At 47.8% G+C, this 22925-nt stretch overlaps 1 protein-coding gene across 6 annotated transcripts in view; it reads right to left on the reverse strand.

The window, feature by feature from the left end:
* LOC146789704 (sodium channel protein type 5 subunit alpha-like) overlaps positions 1 to 22925 on the reverse strand; it is a 975168-nt gene that overhangs the window by 265533 nt on the left and 686710 nt on the right. For all 6 annotated transcript variants that reach the window (XM_085632035.1, XM_085632032.1, XM_085632036.1 and 3 more), the window contains exon 17: positions 277 to 753. In XM_085632035.1, coding sequence (XP_085488161.1) covers positions 277 to 753 — 477 coding nt within the window. The remainder of the gene's footprint in view (positions 1 to 276; positions 754 to 22925) is intronic.

Genomic DNA, 22925 nt, shown 5'->3' on the forward strand with positions numbered 1-22925 from the left:
CTCTGTTTTATTGCCAAAAACTGCTTAATGGGACTTCTGCACACCATCTACCTTGAATTCATCAAATAAGTACATGGACCTACAAAAGACCTATAATAAACTTTGAAATATAGAATCACCACTAAATACATAATTTGATATGCATGGGATTCAAATATCAAAACTCAGCAGCATTGAAGATGCAACAATGGTTCTGGAATAGCAACTGCCTTCCTACAAAGTCCGAGGTGTCACCATCAATTAAAGTGCAGTTAAGCAAAAAAAATCTCTGCTTACCTCTTTGCTAAACTCAACATCTGTAAATATGCTTTGGTCATCTTCTTCCCGGTATTCCCCGTCAGACTCGCCCACTGCAATGGGGACAGAGACAGATAATCTTGGACTGACATAGTCTTCACTTTCACTTGGCCAAGTCCTATCTCCATTTCTGACAATTCCACTGCTTGAAAGATTTCTCTCTTTCGTATCCTCTGCCTTTTTTCCTGTTTCACCCATGCTGATGTGGTTTTGAATGCAATTGTTCATGACGCCCAATGTGTGGGAAGTAAGATCTGTCATAGGATCTCTAACAGTCTTTGGTGGACAGATCAAGTTGCGGAAAAAATTCCAGATTGTGCGCCTCACAAAGTTGATCCCCTTGTGGATCCGGGCAAAGGCAATCTGAAGATTGTTCATTTCACCATCTTCATCAGGTGCCGCTAGGTTGTCTGAACTAAAGGAGCTCAACAGCAGGGCCAGGAAGAGATTAAGCACCTGAAAAGAATTAAATAATATAAGCAAGAAAATTAATACTCTTACCATAGAACTTGCAGTAGTCGTTCAAGTTAAAAGCATTGCAGTACAAATTCTTCCAGATAATTGATTGACAAATACATAATTAGATAATGAGTCAGCATAAAAAACACCAACTATAGTCATTTCACAATGTATAGAGCTAATGTTTCTTGTATCACACATTTGTGTGTGAAATATTTTCAAGCATGATCTTCTAGTGCGCAAAAACGTTCAATCAGCAAGTTAAATATATTATCTGAAAAGGGTTGACTTGTCCTGTGAGTCTTGGTCCAACATGACGGATCGTGGTTGTCCAAATGCCTGTAACCTTTCTTCTGTGGTACATGCTAGTAGAGTGAAACAAAACACTGGTCACCTGTAAACGTTTATGACACATGGTAGAGGAATAAGGCAAACCACTGGTCACCTCACTCTACTAAATAAGAATGCCACGCTCACCATTCACCCAATGGTTCATGCTTGATGGTGTATCAACAGACACTTAGGCCCAGATCCACAAAGGTTTAGTGTCGGATTAGCATTACTTTTTTAATGCTAATCCAACGCTAAACCTATTCGGGGATTAGCAAACCAACGCTAATTTGTATTAGTTTTGATTTGTATGGAAAAGTAACGCAAAGCAGAGCAAAATGCTGCTTTGCATTAGCTTGCATCAAGGGGGCATTACATGGGTGGTACATAGGTGTTCCCATGCAACCACCCATGCTTTTTGACACTCAATCCTATCTACAAACATTAGTAGACCAGGTTTAGCACCAAAAAGTACTGCAGCAGAAGAGCAGGCGTTAAAAGGAGAAGCATTTTCATTTCTTCTTGCTTTTCTGACTTTGCATGCTTGCTGCACTGTGCAGCACACACATGCAAAGCAGAAAAAGATTTAAAATGTGTCTAAGCACAGTATTTTGTACAGGAATGGTAGCCTTCCTGTGCAATACCTATGCTAGACTCAGACATGCATCCTAGCACTATGGTGCTAAGGTGGGTGCCTGGTGCATAGCAGCTGAAATCAGCTTCGTCGCTAGGGAGAGGAGAAGAGAGAACCATATCTTTGTAGATATGGCGCTCTCCTTCTTCTTCTCTGTCATTAAAAGCAGTGCAGCATTTTCGGCTGCTGCGCTGTGTTTCGTGATTCTTTGAGAATCGGGGACTAATGGCTAAACTATTGGGAGCCATTTCAACAATTTCAATGGTCAGCAACTATCGCATGTTTTGGAAAGGGAATGGTTTGTGAATGTAAGGTTAGTCCAACATGCTGTCTTTCTTTGAACATATTGTTACATTTTTAATAAGAAGCCAGCACACAATGTCCCCTAGATTAAGTTAACTTTTATGACAAAATCCCAGTTGGACTTTTCATTACTCTCAATGCCATCAATGTAGAGATCAGTCAATCAGGGGGTTTAGACCGCACTGCTCACCCATGAGGGTCTCAAGGTGCTGGGGGAGAGGGAGGGGTGTGCAGCTCCGGTTCAGACAAAGACCCAGGTCTTAAGCCTCTTCCTGAAGGTGTGCAGAGTAGGGGAGCGTCTAATGTTGACTGGGAGCTCGTTCCAGGCTCTGGCTGCGGTGTAGTGAGATGGTCCTGACAGTTTTCTTTGATTCTGATCTTAGTTTTAGTTTCTGCATAGGGGTGGTCTTGTGTGCTAACTATTTCAACGTGCGCCTGCTCTACAAATATTTTTTCCTCACTGGTTCTTCATCTTGGCGTCTATCGAAAATGTTACTATTGTTTCAAATTTGAATAACATACATTTCTCTTTTTGGGTATTTCTAGACTTTTTACATTATTTATGACTATAGCTTGATGAAACTAGATATTAATGAACATCCCTTGGGGTCCATCGATGCCAGCCATTCATTAATAACAAATATGTTTATAAAGTTAAACCCTATGCCTGAACTGCCTGTGAGATATCACTGAATATAATATTCTAATTTCATTCAAATTGTACTACCTGATGTTCAAATACCAGAGACCAATCTATTTTTTATTTTATTTTTCTCTTGTTTTCTCACAACGCAATTTACACCATTTGAAAACCATGGCACAAAGCAATAACACCAACGGCCAATAACCCATACCAGAGCCTCAGTGCGGTTCTCAAGTGACCATAAGAGTGAAAGTAGAGTACGGTCTCTGTTTCACAGTTATCCATCTCACTGTCTCTAACAAAGTGGACTAAAACCTGTAGTACATGAACGTTGCAATGCTCCAGAGTTGGGGTTTGATATTTTGACCTCAAATGCTCAACTGTTGCTCTTACTTACATGTTTAACTCAAGTGGCTTAGCAAGGGTACCATGTGCACAACGTTTAATTTGTGCAGGGTGTGGGGGCTGCCGCTCGTTTTTGGGGACCTGACTTTATGTTTCATCATCAGACTTCGGTCCAAAGCAAGAAACAGAAAGGGAGAATTAAAAAGGAAGAAATGGTTTGAAAACAGTGAAGGAAGGAAGCAGGCAAGAGAAAGTACCTGCAAGAAAGAGAAAAAGAGACCGGGAGTGTAGGGTGGTGGAAAAAAGAGGCACGAGGTGGAATCAAGATCAGGCAACCTTTATATTCAGTAAATCTGGCGATCAGCAGCGCCGGGCCATAGGTGACCTCTGAATAGTATTTGGGTATTTGGACCACCAGTTATTTTTTCCCAAATTCAGCACTGAGTATGCCCTTGTTCAAGAGAGGATTCTACACCGGGTTCAAATTTGGTTTTGTGAAGGAAAGCCACCACTGTAGGGGCAAACAGAGCTCCCCAGACTCCTGGCCCTGCGTCAATGTGCGCGATGCACTAATGATTGCTAATCCAGGATTCACAAAAATATCACCATATTAAAGCTTAGTCACATTTAGATTGATATTTCTAGACCTGCGAACACAATGGGAGGGATTGATATAAAGAGTTTAGGACACATACGCTAAATAGAATGGCCAACCATTGCATGGATGAGTTGCTGCAGAGTACAAATGCAAAACATGTTGTGCTTGTTGAATGAAGCAGGTATTATTCAAGTGCATTAATGAAGAAAGCAAACAAAGGACATTATACATGCATAATGTTGTTTTGGAATGTGTCTGCTCCTAGTGGCAGAAGGAGCAGAGAATTAAGATATCCTCAGAATGGTCTAGTGTTTGGGTTTATGAACAAAGACAAGGAAAATCAACAGCTTGCGTGGCAGTGGGTGCTATCACCACTAACATCAACACCAAAACTCACTTTAACCCCTTCAGTGCCACGCCCTTTCCCCGCCCTGTGCCGGCCGTTGCATTAGCGGGCGGGGTTCATGACGAGATAGTCTCGTCATGGGCACAGCGCAACCGCGCTCCATGACGAGACCATCTCGTCATTGGCACTGAAGCGGTTAAAGAGGTAGGTTTATGTTGCCTTAAAAGTAATATGATCACATGCTATTGAGAAGGGACTGCCACAGGGCTTGATTTTTAGGTCTGTGACAATATCAGCAAGTAATATTTTTCACTGTTCACGTGGATTCTGAATGCATTTTCTCTGCCCTATATACCTCCTAAAGGCAGTGCTTAGTTTGTAAACCAATAAGTGCCAGGGCCCTCATCAGGAGCCCAGTGCAGCCTGCACCACTCACTGTCCATGCCAGTGCTGCCAAGAAGAGAACCAACACAACTACTGACCTTCACACTCCTACAAGGGTGACAATTCAGACTGTTCCATGCCCCCAGAGCTATAAGAATGACTTGGACAGCAAGTATTATTGATTTAATGTATATTTTATTAACAAACAACTCTGGCAGACTCCTACAAGTGCCGGTGTTGACAAACTAGTGCCGGTGCCAAGCACCTAAAACCATTGGGTTAAATTAAGCACAGCGTAAAGGAATGTACGGGGCATATCAACAAGGGCTTCATCTCTGCTTTTTTGGCTTTAAAAGCCAAAAAAGCAGAGATAAAACTAGCACCCTATCAACAACAGGGTGCTAACATGCAAATTTGCATGTTAGCACCCTTTTACTCTACGCTTCCCCTTGCATCTCTAATGAGATGCAAAGGAGGCGTTCCAGAGTAAAATAATAGGAGAAATGTCGCTAAGCGACATTTCTCCTATTATCAAGAATATCGCTAACCCTGTTAGAGACAAAAAAAGCAGCGCTAACCGCGGTTAACGCTGCTTTTTTACGTCTGGTATTTTTCTGACTTGGCCATGATATCCTATGGAAGGAGGATATCATGGCTAAGTTTGTCTGTCCCTATCAACAAGCGAACGTGAGATTATCGCTGGGTTTCCAGCGATAATCTCACGTTAGCCACTTAGCGTGGGGATTTTTATTGCTATTGAGATAAGCGTTGCTAATAGCACGCTATCTCAGCGATAAAAATCAACGCTAGCCGGCGATAATTATCCTAGCGCTAAGTGCGCTTAGCGATAATTATCGCCGGTTGTTGTTGATATGCCTCGTAAATTTATGCGTAACACTGATGGTGCGACAGCAGACAGAGCACTGACCCAATGATCTGGTGGTTTTTCTCATCTTAAGGCCTACAAGAGGTCTCATTCTACTCCTCCGGCAAGCTTTATAATAATGAGTCTATCGACAAAGGTTGAGCTTAACATTTGTGACCAACACTGAGTTGACCTTGTCCGAGGTATAGTAATTCTCAGGCAACCCGGAGGAAAAAACCAAGAAGATATGAAATATTATTCTCTACGAATTTTTGCGGCTATGACAGAAAAGACCAGACAACCACAGTTACATTGAACAAATTGTTGCAGCAGTGGCCCTCAAAATGACCTTAAAGACAAAGTGACTAGCACAGTAGAAGTGTTGAAATATGTGGCAGACAGAAGGTGCAGGTGTCAGGGGGATAATTAACTTCCTGCTTCGGTTTCACAGGGTCTGCTCAGGGCCAAAATTAGTGATTGCAAAACTTGCAGCAGAACGGCTGCTACCACGGAAGTGGCCTCGTGCAGCTCAAACGATAATACAGAAATTCAGGCAGGTGCAAAATGAACATTGCACTCAAACATATTGGAAGCCTGAGGACAGAGAACAGAATTAATCCTTGGAAGGCCTAGGCTGTTCAACAGGAAAGTGAAGCAAACTTTATAAAGAGAATTTAAAACACAAGCACTCCTTTTGTTTGAATCCTGGGAACGGCCATATGTTTGTTGGCGGGGCACATTCACGTATTAAAACCTCAGTGGACCCCCCTGCAATGCCCATTCCTGAATAGTCACCGACCACCCTGTAGGAGTACTTCACCCTTGCCTCCTGCATCTGCATGGCCTCAGCAGAAGTTTTCCATGATTCCTTTAACGTCAAAGAGAAAAAAGTTATCTTTGTCAGATGAGCGTGCTCTAGAAACATGCACACTAAACATGGAGTCCTGTTCATATTTTGTGTTATAGTCTTATTATTTGTATTAACAAAATGTAGGGACTCAGTGAATGTTCCCCTCACTGATGCTTAAGTAGGGGAGTACGTTTGTAAGGGAGGTGCAGATGCAAATTAAATCTAGTTACCAAAAGGTGAAGATTAAGCAGATTAGGTACATTTTGGTAGAGGGAGTTAATCTACCATACATTTGCAAGGTTTGCATTGTATGAGACTGGCAGTTCCCCTTTCCATTGAATGCCATACTCTCAGTGCTCAGATGTACCACCAATGGATCAGTGAGTTAATGTGTGCCGCCCTAAAGTTCACTTCTGGGGACACTAATGATAGTCTGACTAGTGGCATTTTAAGCATCCCATATAATAAAAACATGTAGAGAATAAAACGGGGATGCATGTGATGGCTCAAGCGGCATAGGAAATATGGGTAACTGCTGTTTTGAGTAGTTGACAGGGCCACTGGAATTATGTGATTCTGTGGCTGCACTATTTTAAGCATTATTATAGATTTGCTGCATTTACCACAACTTATCATCTGCTGCAAAGGTTACAGAATTCAGCAAAAAAAGTTTTAACTCACACAGATCAAAAGTTACTCAAATCTCAGTGCTGTGTTGCCGTGCAGTAGCAAGCCTATGCAAAAGTTGACCAGTTACATTTCTGTTGCTTTTTACTGTATTTGTATATTACACTAGTTCAAATAGTGTCCTTTGCCCAGGCAGTGTTTAACGTGTTAAAAAAAGAACAAAATTATGAAGTAAGACTATTGATAAATGTACCACTTTATGTCGCATAATTTGGTCTTTTCATGCTTCATAACTCCCTGGTAGCAAATGTAAACTACTTGTTGAGGGGTTCAGATTCAGTGTAAGAGATGCTGTTGTCTTTCCAGTGCACCTGCTTGGATTAAAATAAATCAGCTGTCCCTACTGAACTTGTCCCCTTAGTTTATTGCATATACAGGGGACATCATGCCAACATCAGACCTGCCAACTCACACGGTGGCACTGTGTGTCATATGATTATGGGTCCCTTCACATGGTCACCCGATGAGGAGTCGACATCACATAGTGCCTGGGAAAACAAGCTGAAAACCACTATAAACAGTGGATTTCCAGCTCGTTTTCAGAGGCAGTAAGCAGTCGATGTCCATTAGGAAGTGTGAAAACACACCAGCACATCGGTGACAGCCTCAACAACCATTTGTTTTCGGTTTTTTAGGGGGGTGGGGAGCTGAATGAGGGGCAGAGTGCCTCTTAGGAAGCTCTCGGCACACAGCCCCACCCCCTCCAAGGCCCAACCCCCTCCGAGTCATCACACGGTAAAACTAGTTTGTAAGTTGGCAGGTCTGCTACATCTAACTATGTTAAATAGGGCTACCACATTGTAAGTCTAGTGATGTGTGCAATTTAATTGCTTGCAGCAGCTAATGTGTGATATTTTCAGGCCTCATGTGTGACACTGAGTAAAACCTTAGGGAAAACGTTGTCTTTGACCCAAGCAGATAATTGTTTGGCACACAAAGTAGGAATTTTCCCTGATACATGTTAAAGGACCCTTTGAGGGAAGCTTACCCTAACTGTGTCAGAAATTGTTTTCAGTTTGGACTGACAAGTTATTTATTCAAAGCATGCCTGAGGGCAACAAGAACTCTGGGGTTCCATCCAGATCCTTCAATGGAAACATTGTGAACTCACTTGCAATGAGTGGCATGTAATGTCCTGGCAGGTGTGTTTTCCCCCTTATCAGTACATACTTTAAACAGTTATTGTAAGAAGAAAACACTTTAAAATGTGTTCTATCATCCCTGACTGATAACTTATTAAACCAAAGACAGAAAGGCCATGTTAAAACGAATACAGATTATTTCATATAAAGTTCTGCTTAAGAATTGTGTGCCGGTATTTGCAGAATTTAAAAATGTGCAGAGACGCTGCCATTTTTCTCTGGACAGCAATCCTACCTCTACTCCAGTAAAGTCTCTGCTGGCTCTTTCCTATATAATGAGCAACGCTCTAGGGAGGATGCTCTGTCTCTGGGGCCACACCCCACTCTTGAAATGTGCCCGGCAGAGTCAGACTGAAAAGACACAAATACCACGTTTCTTGTACGTCCTCGGCCAGCACGGTGTCAGTTCTTATCAGCAGGGCCGGACTGGCCGTTGCGGGCAATCCCCCGGTGTGCCGCATGGGTGGGGGCCGGTTTTGGGCCCCTGGGGGCCGTTTTTGTTACAGGGCCGTTTTTGCAGCATAGCTGCAAAATCGGCCTTGTAACAAAATCGGCCAAAAACCGGCCCTGGAAAGAGCTCGGCGGCACCCCCAACCCCGCGGGGGGGGGAGAGGGAGCGGCCGAGCACTTTGCCAGGGCCGGTTTTGGTTCCCAGTCCGGTGCCGCTTAGCAGGCTGCACACAGCTGTGCTTTAGAGAGACACACTGCACAGACAAGATGAGGGGGCCCTCTTCGTGAAGAGAATACTGCCCCCCCCCCCCCGCAACGCGGAGGCTGCACGTGCCCTTTTACGCCCCTGGCGATGCAGTTAGACTCACATAACAACAACTGTCTAGCAGCACCTGCAATTTTAACAACTCTGCAAGGAAGTATACAAAAACATTGAAACATACAGGATGACAGATTGTAGATTGTCACTGTCAGAGATTGCGCTTTTCCGTCAGAAAGACTCATCGCCAAGTTACTCCTAAGGAAGGCCTCCTGAGCCTAGGAGGCAGGGTGTATTATATTAAAGGAGAGCGCATTTAAGTGCAAGCTTATATTTCCCTATAGTGGCCTTTCCCATTAAAGGCTACTATAAGTGATAAGCGATCCATAGGATAACATGAGTTGGCACGCGGGCAAACACTTGCATTAAGGACGATGTGGCATGCACACAGGTGACTGACTACCTTAGAGGTTGCCCAGCTGGTTGCCCCATCCTTCCTGTGCTCTGGCTGCCAGCACGCAGCTGCTGCCGCAAAGACAGGAATCTGGCCCCCTACTAGGAGGTACGAACTCTCCTAAGGAGTCAGAAACAATGGCCTGAAAAGGAAAGGGGGACACCTCCCTCCATGACAGGATAGCAAGGGAAGTGGCACATCAAGGTGTGAGCTTTAAAGACTTCACTGCCTGTGATATGCAACCAGACTAGCAAACACAACAAGATGATGGACAGAGTTCTGAAACCTTTCAACCACTCATCCTCAGACAAGAGATCTGGGTTAAATCCATTGACCTTTTGCTCACACTGGCACCCCAGTTTGGACCCTGCCATATGCAAATCAGTCTTGACCCTGCTCCTCATGAGAACAGTCCAGCCCTAACTGCCAGCCCAGGTCCTGCCTGGACCAGAAACAAGCATCCTGGGACCAGTTTCGGGATATCACCCCTCATCAACTAGACCAGCTTGAATCCAGTGGCACGACAAGCAAGGGACTCACGTCTGGGCATCCTCCCTGGACCGGAAACAAGCATCCTGGGACCGGTTTCGGGGCATCGCCCCTCATCAGCCAGGCTAGCTTGAATCCAGTGGCACAGCAAACAAGGGACCCGAACTGCTGCTGTAGTTTAGGGGGGAAGGGGGAAGAAGACATAGCCATCTGCACTCACCGTGACTGACAGACCAATGCGTTATACGTTTCTTACAAGGAATGTGAGGGGAATGAGCTCAGCTAGTAAAAGATACAAAGTCCTATCCTCCTTAAAATGCACGGGAGTTGACGTGACTCTCCTCCAGGAGACTCACCTGATGAGCATGGAAACCATTAAGTTACAGAGAAGGTTGAATGGCCAGAGTATTGTGACCAATTACTCTGCCTTTTCTAGGGGGGATTAATTGGGGTTAAGTCATGAACCCCCTTGGAGGCCTTGAGGACACATGTGGATGAGTACAGTCAGTATGTGATTGAGGTGGGGAGGCCTAATGGGCTTTGGATATTGCTTGGCAGCATTTATACCCCTAATATAAGACAAAGCAATTTCTTTCTGCACTGTCCCGAGTCCTCTCTCAGGACCCTGATGGTTCGATGCTGCTGGGGGGTGACTATAACTTCGTAGCGAACACAGTACTTGACAGAGCAACTCCGCCCTTGAACAATTCCCACATGGTGAGAATGGCACAAAGCCTGTGAGATTGGATGGACAACTGTGTTTTTAATGGATGTGAGAGAATTGAGGATTAAGAGAATACTGGTTTTACTCCCCATTGCATGACTTGCATGTCCGGCTGGACACAGTGTTATGCTTGACAGGGCATGCTGTGCTGGTTGACAGTGCTGAGTATCTCAGATGGACAGTGTCTGACACTAACCCCCTGTGGGTGGACCTGCAGTTGGGGCATTGTATTGCACCTAAAGCTACCTGAAGGCTCATGCCTGGCTACTTCTGCAAAACCCCTTTTTAGGGACCCACTAGCTGAGGTAATTACAAATTATATTGCAGTGAATACGCGTTCAGCCTCCCACACTAATGCTGAATGAGACGCCTTCAAGGCAGTTGTTAGGGGACTTTGCCTTATCCAGTTGGAGGGAGTGGAGTGCTCACTTTGGGCAGAATTATCCAAACTGAAGGAGAGTCTCCGGCGACTGAAAATTGAGAGCACAATTCACCCCCAGGCCCAGCAGACCCATAAGTTAGGAACGCAAGATGGACTTGAAGGTACATGGCAAATTCAACTCTCTGAAATGGCGGGAGCTCCTCAATATGACTAGGGGTGGGCGGTGAACTCCGCTCCGCCAGCAGAGTTTGTGGAGGTTTACCAAATCGGCACTCTGCTGGGAGCGCGGAGTTTGGCAAAAAACTCCAATTACGCCATGTGGAAGAGATTGTCCCCACCGCCCACCCCTAATGTCCTCTTGAGTGTGTGTGGGATAGAAGAGTACCTCTGTTTTCCCAGAGACTGGAAGGAGAGAGGCACCGTGTTCACTAGTCCTTATCCAGACGTTAGGTATGTAAGGTGAGCGGGTGATGTATTCTGTAGCCTCCACGGCTCTATGCTGCAGGGTCCCGGCCCCTCAGAGTTGAACCCATGCCTCGGTTAGAGACCCTGGCTGCTCCCCCTACTTTCATTGGGGTCACCCGTGGGGAGCCCTCATTTCCATCTGATCCTCATCAGCTTTGATTCAGTGTGAGGGTGCACTGAGCAGTCATGAGAATTCCTGTACCAAGCATTTCCTGCAGGTGGTCCAGTGACCCAATGGGTAAGCCATCAGCCTCCAGACCAGGGGATTGTGGGTTCAGGTCCCACCTGGGTTGCGTCATGAGTTTTTTATAACCCTGGGAAAAAAACCAGCGAGATTGCGATATTTACAAATATTCATGTTTGGCGAATTAGCTCCAAAGTGGGCGTCTTTGATACATGAACGCTATGATTTTGGGAATTCTGTGTAAAGATGCGCCTGCTACTATAGTTTTTTGGAATGTATGATAGTATTCCACATGCGTTCAGGACGCATGCATTCTGAACGCCGTCCTTTGAACGAACGCGTCTTTAGGACACATTTTTTCAGCATGCAAGTCATTTTAACGACTTGCCTTAGGGGGGTGCTGGATGTAGGAATAGTTTAGTTTACTATTCCAATTCCAGTCTTTGCAATAGTAGAGAATGTGTTGGACTTTAAATCCAACACCATTCCATCAATGCACCCCCCTAAAAGCAAGTCGTTGTTACGACTTGCGTGCTGAATGAATGTGTGCTAATGCTGCATTCGTTCTATTGCCGGCGCTGTGTTGGCACATCGTGATTCCGGCTTCGCCTGAAAGGACATTTCCCCACATTCCTTTCTCCTCTGCGGAAGCCATGTTAGTCGGGAAGTGGAGCTGTTACTTTACTCCTTGAGGGCTAGCAGGGGTGATGTCTAAAATAAGGCTTCTTTCATCCTGCTGTACTTACTGGCGTTTCTGCTTCCAGGACCTGTGCCTCCTGAAGGTGTTCAAAAAGGGCCCAGTGCAGGCCTTCGGTCACACTCTCCTGCCAGTGAATGGGGACATAAGGGTGAGTTTTCACATTTTTTTTGTGCATGAATTTTGATCTTGCGTTGGGCATGTACTTGTATATGCTGTAAACTCCTACATGTGTATGGGCAGGGGAGCTCTACTCTGGGCAGACCCAGCCAGGGAGGCTCCCGCAGGGCATGCTTCGCAGGTTCATTGTCTCGCGTCCAGCAGCTGGAGGGGTAAAGGTTAGTTACTTCGTGGGTGCATTGCTCTGGGATTTCAAAGTAGGAGGACTGAGTCGGATGTTTACCGAAACGATTTTGATGCGTTTCTGTGCGTGGAGTGATTGAGTTTTAACAAAGCCCGATGTGTGCACAGCACTGGGAGGAAATGTCTGGTGGCGCAAGGCAGGCGGGATTTGAGCGGCCTGTGGTTATACCTTACACGCCCGTCGTGCCTCAACTCACTCATCACTAAGACCCTCTGCAGCGGCGCTGAGCTGGGCGCCTAGCTCCTTCAAGCCGCATCGTCAGACTCTGCAGCGGCGCTGAGCTGGGCCCCTAGCTCCTTCAAGCCGCATCGTCAGACTCTGCAGCGGCGCTGAGCTGGGCCCCTAGCTCCTTCAAGCCGCATCGTCAGACTCTGCAGCGGCGCTGAGCTGGGCGCCTAGCTCCTTCAAGCCGCATCGTCAGACTCTGCAGCGGCGCTGAGCTGGGCCCCTAGCTCCTTCAAGCCGCATCGTCAGACTCTGCAGCGGCGCTGAGCTGGGCCCCTAGCTCCTTCAAGCCGCATCGTCAGACTCTGCAGCGGCGCTGAGCTGGGCGCCTAGCTCCTTCAAGCCGCATCGTCAGACTCTGCAGCGGCGCTGAGCTGGGCCCCTAGCTCCTTCAAGCCGCATCGTCAGACTCTGCAGCGGCGCTGAGCTGGGCGCCTAGCTCCTTCAAGCCGCATCGTCAGACTCTGCAGCGGCGCTGAGCTGGGCCCCTAGCTCCTTCAAGCCGCATCGTCAGACTCTGCAGCGGCGCTGAGCTGGGCGCCTAGCTCCTTCAAGCCGCATCGTCAGACTCTGCAGCGGCGCTGAGCTGGGCCCCTAGCTCCTTCAAGCCGCATCGTCAGACTCTGCAGCGGCGCTGAGCTGGGCCCCTAGCTCCTTCAAGCCGCATCGTCAGACTCTGCAGCGGCGCTGAGCTGGGCCCCTAGCTCCTTCAAGCCGCATCGTCAGACTCTGCAGCGGCGCTGAGCTGGGCCCCTAGCTCCTTCAAGCCGCATCGTCAGACTCTGCAGCGGCGCTGAGCTGGGCCCCTAGCTCCTTCAAGCCGCATCGTCAGACTCTGCAGCGGCGCTGAGCTGGGCGCCTAGCTCCTTCAAGCCGCATCGTCAGACTCTGCAGCGGCGCTGAGCTGGGCGCCTAGCTCCTTCAAGCCGCATCGTCAGACTCTGCAGCGGCGCTGAGCTGGGCGCCTAGCTCCTTCAAGCCGCATCGTCAGACTCTGCAGCGGCGCTGAGCTGGGCCCCTAGCTCCTTCAAGCCGCATCGTCAGACTCTGCAGCGGCGCTGAGCTGGGCGCCTAGCTCCTTCAAGCCGCATCGTCAGACTCTGCAGCGGCGCTGAGCTGGGCCCCTAGCTCCTTCAAGCCGCATCGTCAGACTCTGCAGCGGCGCTGAGCTGGGCCCCTAGCTCCTTCAAGCCGCATCGTCAGACTCTGCAGCGGCGCTGAGCTGGGCCCCTAGCTCCTTCAAGCCGCATCGTCAGACTCTGCAGCGGCGCTGAGCTGGGCCCCTAGCTCCTTCAAGCCGCATCGTCAGACTCTGCAGCGGCGCTGAGCTGGGCCCCTAGCTCCTTCAAGCCGCATCGTCAGACTCTGCAGCGGCGCTGAGCTGGGCCCCTAGCTCCTTCAAGCCGCATCGTCAGACTCTGCAGCGGCGCTGAGCTGGGCCCCTAGCTCCTTCAAGCCGCATCGTCAGACTCTGCAGCGGCGCTGAGCTGGGCCCCTAGCTCCTTCAAGCCGCATCGTCAGACTCTGCAGCGGCGCTGAGCTGGGCCCCTAGCTCCTTCAAGCCGCATCGTCAGACTCTGCAGCGGCGCTGAGCTGGGCCCCTAGCTCCTTCAAGCCGCATCGTCAGACTCTGCAGCGGCGCTGAGCTGGGCCCCTAGCTCCTTCAAGCCGCATCGTCAGACTCTGCAGCGGCGCTGAGCTGGGCCCCTAGCTCCTTCAAGCCGCATCGTCAGACTCTGCAGCGGCGCTGAGCTGGGCCCCTAGCTCCTTCAAGCCGCATCGTCAGACTCTGCAGCGGCGCTGAGCTGGGCCCCTAGCTCCTTCAAGCCGCATCGTCAGACTCTGCAGCGGCGCTGAGCTGGGCCCCTAGCTCCTTCAAGCCGCATCGTCAGACTCTGCAGCGGTGCTGAGCTGGGCGCCTAGCTCCTTCAAGCCGCATCGTCAGACTCTGCAGCGGCGCTGAGCTGGGCCCCTAGCTCCTTCAAGCCGCATCGTCAGACTCTGCAGCGGCGCTGAGCTGGGCGCCTAGCTCCTTCAAGCCGCATCGTCAGACTCTGCAGCGGCGCTGAGCTGGGCCCCTAGCTCCTTCAAGCCGCATCGTCAGACTCTGCAGCGGCGCTGAGCTGGGCCCCTAGCTCCTTCAAGCCGCATCGTCAGACTCTGCAGCGGCGCTGAGCTGGGCCCCTAGCTCCTTCAAGCCGCATCGTCAGACTCTGCAGCGGCGCTGAGCTGGGCCCCTAGCTCCTTCAAGCCGCATCGTCAGACTCTGCAGCGGCGCTGAGCTGGGCCCCTAGCTCCTTCAAGCCGCATCGTCAGACTCTGCAGCGGCGCTGAGCTGGGCCCCTAGCTCCTTCAAGCCGCATCCTCAGAGGCGGGAATCACGAGAATGATCACTGCCCTCGGTGGCTGCTGCTCTGCAAAAAATGGTAATTATAAGCAATGGTTAGTAGTTCAGTGCAAGGGTTTCCGTGTAGCGCATCTCCACAAACTCTGCCCCCACCCCTAAATATGACACATGTGGAGGGTGGGGACACTGAGAGGCTGCTGGCATCTCTCGTCTAGCCAGGGGACAGAGGGGGCCCTATTAAACAAATCACTGACTCGATGGGGCCAGAGTTTGTTCTCAAGAAGAAAGTCACATTGTGTTTACTCACCAGTATAGGGATGTGTATGGAGTGGGCACTCCAATCTTGGAGGAGATGCTGGGTGCATTTTTTAGCAGGGCAACTCTCATCCAGTTGACACAAGGGGGCAGGAGTTTTGGGGCCTATATTGTAGAGCCTGAAATTCGAGCTGTTATACCAGAACTGTCCGGTGTGAAAACGCCATCAACAGATGGTCTGTCAGTTGAAATGTATGCCTCCCAGCTAGTTCCATGACTGGAAGGAATGTATGCCAATGCAGTGGATTGCGTCCGCCATCGGTACACGAACAGCGAAGACCTCATATTCTTGATGCCCAAACCCTTGAGCGATGCTCTGGATGCAACGGGCTATCAGCCCCTGTCAATGCGCAACCTGGATTATAAGGTTCTCAGCAAAATTCCAGCGAGTAGGCTCCAACCTCACCTTGCAACCCTGATACATGAAGATCAAAATGGGCTGATCCCTAAACGCAATACCTCACACAATATGCTTGCATGGTATCCTTGATAAAAACTCCAGAGGTGATGATATTCTCTATTGACAAACAGAAGGCATGTGACACATTGCAGTGGCAATACTTGCAGGCTGTCATACGCAGGATGGCCGTGGGGAAGGGAAGGAATAGATGGGATGGGCTGCTCTGCTTAGACGCATGGGTATGCATTGGAAAGTGTTTTTCTGCTGCATTGAGGTCCATCAAAGCACGCAGCAGGGTTGTCCTCTCCCCCTCTTGCTATTTGCACTGGCAGTATAGTCTTTAATTTGTTTGCTGCGGGAAGAGGGTCGAGGGAAAGGGATGCCACTGCATGACAGGGAACACATAGATTCACTCTATGCCGATGACATGCTCATCTATTTGAAAGATGCAAGCTCAGGTATTCTGTGGAGTGTCTCCGACTTTGAGGACTTTGTCCAAGTTCCAGGTCTGCAAATAAACTGATGAAAGTCTTGAGCTTTCACTGTGTCCCCTGGGCTTATGGAGCCCCCAGAGGTGATATTATGTTATGTTACGTTAATAAAATGTATCAAGGGCATGACTACCCGGAGGAGTCTTGGCGCTAATATTGAATCTTGGACTTCAGTGGGAGCCTGGGGCCTCAAATATCTGGGGATTAAGGTATATCATTCAGACAGAGACATCAAAGAAGGCAATCTGGGGGGAGTGTTGCATGCCCTCCGATGTAATGCCAGGTTTTGGAGAAAACCGAGGTTCCCAATTATGGCTTATATAGCACTGACTAAATGATCATGCTGCCTAGGGTGCTTTACTAATTTGTTAGCCTGCCTATTTGGATAACAGAGGAGTGGTTTCAGTCCATCAATGGCTTGCTTAGGGAGATGATCTGGGACAGGCAGCGTACCCATGTGTCCCTCACACACTCCAGAGACCGATCGCAAGAGGTGGACTTGAGGTCCCTGCCTTTGAGCTTTATTATTATGCGGCACAGCTGCAATAAATCGCTCACTGGCTAGCGAGGCTTAATACAGCGGAGCTGGGGAACTAATGGACTAGGCACAGAGAGGGGGTATTACTGGCCATGATTTTGGGAGTTCAACCAATGCCTTCTTTCCAGACAGGGTTCCTTTGTACAGGTCTCTGGTGTTGGGGTGGGACTTGCCCAAGAGTAGGACTGGCTCTACCTTATGCACTGGCAATACCGCTAACAGGGTTCCCGATAAGTAGGGGTGGGTATCCTGCCCAAAAACGCGGCCTGGATGGACGTGGGTGTACAGACGTTAGGAGACTGTTATGCTGAGGGCTCATTTGCACAATGGATGTATTTAAGACCAAGGGTGGTGTAGGAGATGCTCAGTTTTTAAAATGCAGGACACTGATGCTGGCACTACAACAGTTGTACAGGGCGCTGCATCTAGAGCCCCCTGTTCAAGACCTGAAGCAGACTTTTTGACTTTTAGGCAGGAGAGTAATCTGATCACCTTGCTTTATAAAACTGCACAAAACTGCTCTGTTCATGTAAACTGATGATCTACCCTCTTTACAAAAGGACATTCGTTGGGAAGGAATGGCACCAAACCTTAGAGTGCTCTATACATACACCCACAACACATGGTTTAAATTCATGCAATTCAATTATCTGCACTGTACATATCTCACCCTACACAGATTGAATATTATGCTACACACCATAGACTTTGACATTTTTGGTGGGAAAGGCATGGCAGTGATGTCAGCGAGGAGCAGAGCTGAGGTTCCTAGATAAGATGTGGCTAGTAACTCCTGGACTGTGCCATCTGGAACTGTCCCAGCATGCTGTGTAGGAGGGTTGGGACAGGACTGGAGAGGTGATGTGGCACCCTAGGATTGGCCAGGGGTGTCTGGTTTCTAGAACCTTCCACCCTCATTTAAAAAGTCCTGCACAAGGAAGAGGGAGGGTTTTGTGTGTTTTTTACTGGGACTGTGGCACCAGCCATGGACAACTGGAAGGAGGAACCCCCTGATGCCCTATAGGACTAAGGACTAAGGACTCTACCCCAGTTGACCTCAGGACCCGTGGGTCTCTCCAAGGGCCAGTGAGACTTGCCTCCTTAGACCACCGGAGGACCAGTTGGGGGAAAGATCTGGACTTCAGCAGCCAAACAAGTGGAAAGGAACAACAGAGACCACCAACAGGGGAAAGACTGGTGCAGGAACCAGCTCCCTTCAACATACGCCACGTTGGAGGCCAGGAGGCCTGCTGGAACTGCTCCTGGTGGCTAGAGTTCACCACCAGGAGCAGTGGTGGCTGGTAGGGAATGGCGGTGGGGGAAGATGGGGGTTAGGAAAAAAAGATAAGAAAACTTATCTGGTGGTCACCAGCCGCTGCCTGTCCTCCAACTCTCTCCTGACCAATTACAACGCTGTTACAGCAGTCCTGTGAGTGGTCTGAGCGACATGGTTCAGTGCTCAGAGAGGAAGTGAGAGGCTGGGCATGTTCTCCACCCAGGCTATGCTATGCAGCCTGTGGAGAGTATGTAAAGTGCGCTTGACGGTTTGGCCAGCCCAAGACGGCCTGCCAAACAGTCATATGCACTTAAGGTGCAGCCACCACTCCTCCTCCCTCAAAGACACAGGAGCCCTGCCCGCCCTAACTTTACCGGGCTGCAGTGCAACTGCAACACTAAAAATAAAATGATAATAACGTTCTGTGATTATCATTTTATATTTCCTTTGCACTGCTTTAAAGCAGTGGGGCAACACTCCTCCGCCTTAGCGGAGGAGTCACCACTGACCAGGAGTATAACTACCCCAGGAATATCCCGAATGGCTCATTGCGCTCCACGTTATTACCGTTTTAAAGCTTGGAGATCTTTGACCTTTTCAGAAAGGTGCGCATCCGGCTCTGCCGCATCTTCCATGAAGTCCCCCCCGGGTGGGCCAGGGCCTGAGGGTCACTGCAAGATGTGTCTTGCTTAATTCTCTAGGGAGGGGAGTGTGTGAAGCCCCCTCCCCGTATCTTCAATTGCTTCTGGGGGGCCTCCATCTCCCACAGGGCCAATGTATTAGAAAGCAGGCATGAGGGAGCACTGAATCCTCCCCAGGAATGGCTGTGGGCTACCTCTGCCTCATGCCCTTATCTGGGTGGGCAGAGGGCTGTAACTAGGCCTGAGGCGGAGTTCACGGAGTTCTGCTCCACGGAACGTAACAAAATGCTTAAAAACTCTGCCGCGCTACGTGGAGTTGCGTGAATGGTGGAGTATGGTAAGTCACACTGCGCACATTGATTTTTAGCATCACAGTTTTGCATGTGTTGTAAAATCCCTGCAAATTGAACTATGCATTGCACCAGAGGGCGCTGCTTCTTACTGCCGCTTGAGTAGCTTCCTCAATGTGAGCATCAGATTTCTCAACACGAGTGGTCGCGAGCTGCAGCGACCGCCCGCGCTGAGAGATATCTCCGGGAGGACGTCTAGCGTGTGATTTTTCTAACTCACACTCGCCCACTTAATGTTGGCGAGCCACATGAAGTTATGCAGGACTCCGTGTCGATATGGGCAAAACTCAGCGAACACCATTGCCGGAGTGGAATTATTCACCCATCCCTAGCTGTAACACCCACCTTTGTCCAGTGCCGGCAAGAAAACCAGAAGAATGCTCCTGCACAGCGGGAGGCTGTTGCCAGCTCCCGGACAGCATGAAGCTCTAAGGGGGAGCCGGACGGTACTGCGGGTGCCTTTGAGCTCCACCATGGCCTCCACCACCCAAAAATGACATTGGGGGTGCCCTGGGTGGGACCAGGTACCTCAGCTCTAAAGAGAAAAAAAGGCAAAACCAAGCTATGTGCTCTCCCCAGCATTGCGGGATAGCTACTATTAAAATATTTACTTCTAGTGGCTGGAACGCCTCATAATGCCCTGCAGGGCTTGCTTGTTACCATATAGCTCTTGCTTTTTGGGGGCCCAAGGATGGCAGAGGCACAACCAATATTAACAAGAAAGTGTATGAGGGCTGCAGGAGTGCAGCAGTTTCCCACTGCAATGTTTTTAAAAACAGACCCTATGTTTCTGGGAGTCCTAAAATTTAGGACCCCCAGGATTTTCATCATGATTTCCAATGCACTCCCAAGGCTGGATTTTTGCTTTACAGATGGGAATGCAGTGCCTCCTAGGGGCTTGTTAGATGATTGTACTTTACATGGCCTGAATGTGTATAAAAACATAGGAACATGTTATTTATTTTCAATGCTTTAACACTTTATATTCACAGTGATTGTTGAACTGTGCAATAATTATTGTCACTCAAACATTTCAGCATTTACACATGGTTATTATTGATTATTAAAATGATGATGTTTTAACACATGGAATATTTGTCTTTTAATGCGATGACCTTTGACATCATTAATAGGTCTGTTTTATTAAAAGTTACCCCCTTATCTTTTGATGTTCTATCTGGTGTAGGTGGGGGGATACTGTGGTTTTTGGGGTTTTGGGGGTCATGACCCTTTGGGGCCAAATGCGATTTCATGATATAGTCCAAGGTATTTGTAATCTTCCTTATGAATATATTTGTAAATTAATGGTAGTACTTATTAATATTTAGTTGTGTGTGTGTAACAAATGCACCTTTCCTTTCCTATAGAAAATGCCAGACTGGCCAATAATTTATTGAGGGTTATTGTTGTGTGCCAGTGAACGGTGATTACCAGCCACACCACCTTCCGTGCGTTGGAGGACCTGAGGCTGCTCTGCTTTCCTACTCTGAGAGAGCCAAGCGCTACACGGGTGAGCTTGGTTCCCAGTAAGGGAACATTGTGGACCTATTACTTGCGCAGGCCTCACATGCTGCACAACTAATAACCCAATTTCCTCCATTGGACCTGTGGGGGAAATTGTACTGCAGGTCTGGACCTGGGTGGTGGTGAGGACCAATCTTTGTGGGCTTCACAGGAGTGGCTCCTGACGTCCTTACTGTGGATGGTGCAATTGACACAAAAGAACAGCTTGATATAGATTTTGAGCAGCACATGCGATTTGAAGACACAGGCTTCAGAGAAGTTCTTTTACAGCTGCACCCTCAACAATGATCCTGATGACTTCTTGATGGCCTTATCCTTGGGCACACAGCAAGCACAGTTTATGCAGCGAATCGGCTACAAACGCTCATGGCCTATCTTGGCACACATGTTCTTTCTTCGGTTCCAAGTCATCTTAGATCCGAGGCCTAAAAGAAGGCCAGGATGGTGAGGATTGGGGCTTGTTGTCAGGAGAACAGTCTTGTTGGAAGGCCAATGAAAATGTGTTTGCCACTGTGCTGCATGGACCACTATGGTAGGTCAGGTTACATTTTCTTTATGTTTTTTAGATGATGGAGTTGGAGATTTGCTAAGCAACACAACATATTGCACCAAGTGGTTAGCTGTCAAAAATCCCCAGGTCTTTTCCTGCAGATTCCCGGATCAACTTCACCTTCAGAGTGACACTGAAAAGAAAACTTAGATCACAAACTGCCTAGATGATGTCCACCATTAATTAGATGATATAAAACTACAATTATGTTGATGCTGATGAAGTAAAATTGCCTCTACCTCGATGGTTCCAGATTAGAGGTTCTGGCACCAGCACCTCTCACTTTTCTGTTACAGAATTCTAGGCGAAAGCAACATATTTGATGCCAATTCCCCCAAATAAATGCAGTATTCTATGGTACTACTTTCCAAATACCAAATCCACGCACGTGCTCTAACACCTACAAGTCAATCATCATGTGGATGGTGCCAGATACCCAGCTGTGGAAGAATAAGGTATCTATAGCAATTTGTAAATTAATTTGACTCTTGCATTGCTTTGTATAGCTTTTGCATCCTGGATTTTCTTTATGGCTATATGTGTTTTATGTTGTAATAATTTATTCGGTATTTGATTGTTTTCTGTGTACCTTGAAGATCTAATTTTTGGGATCTATGTGCGTTTTGTTAATAAAATACAAATGAGTAGACAACATCGATTCCACCTACATTGGTCTTCACTAAAACAGCAACAGCACCAAAAAAGAGGAAGAAAACTACCCTACCAGGCTCCGCAATGGCCTCAATTCAGCGAATCATATCTCCACAGTGGAACCCCTCCGGGGAGTGGGGAAAATTAACATGTTGTCAAATATAAGTAATAGGCGCTGTTGTTTCCTGCTGATGCAAATAAAAAGCATTTTCCTTGTCCACTGGTGTAGTGACCGCATTTATTATTTCCCGGGTGTTCCGAGCGGAGTGTGGGCACGTCCATTTCAATACTTTGGGAGGGGGAGGGGGGGCAATTGAGCTCTACAGGAACCACCTAATTGGTGCATCCATTTTGGTGGGTGCTGCATGTCAATTGACTCTTGTGATTTCTGATTATTAATGCTTCTGTACAGTGAGTTCATTCATGCAATGGTATAGCGTGTCTCATGGTCACCTCCTTGCTAAGTTGCAAGATGTGGCTTCTGATAAGAGGAGAAGCAGTGCTTAATTTGTGCTGGTGCTCTCATGTAGTGGCACTTCTTTTCTGAGGACCAGAGCTTGTTTTTAGTCATCTGACTTTTACACTGAGCAATAGAGAGAAAGGCCTTACAAGGAGAAAGGGAGGAAAAGAAAGATAATAAAATAGCATTAAAGGAGTTAATCAAGGGTAGAAAAGAGCCTGTAAGAGTGATAAAACAGAAAGGAAGAGCAGGGTGGTGGGGAAAAGAGGCATGATGTGGAATCAAAAACTGCGGCATTCAGCGGTGTCAGCTGCAAACTCTAAGCAACCAATGCACTTTTTTTTCACAAATTAACCACCTAAGTGGAAGACTTTGTGTCTGAGTGCACAAGGTCCAAGTATTTGGCTCAGGTACAAGGCAAGTATAGATCAATAAATTAATGAAAAACTAAATCATTTGCCAATGATGTCTAAATTAGAGAACACGGCAATCAATTCGATTTCAGTAGGTATCCACAGCCCTTATTGTGACAAAGGTTTTTGGCGATAATGTGTGTTTTCCATGCTGTGTTAGATGATCTTTGAAACAAAGCACCAAAGGTCAATCCACTCCAGTGTACACGAGTTATCAAGTGAATAAAATTGACAAAGGAATTGTTTCTTGAGTCCATCTTTGATGTCCAAGTTACACAGGAGCCTTACACTGTGACATAGACAGAGCCCGCCTGGTGTTCTCAGTGACACTGTGATCAAGTTAGGACCCTGGTACCCTCTGTGCTCTTGTCTTTGTTTGTATTGATGATCAGG

This window comes from Triturus cristatus, chromosome 10 (assembly GCF_964204655.1).
Source record: "Triturus cristatus chromosome 10, aTriCri1.1, whole genome shotgun sequence".
Lineage (NCBI taxonomy): Eukaryota > Metazoa > Chordata > Amphibia > Caudata > Salamandridae > Triturus > Triturus cristatus.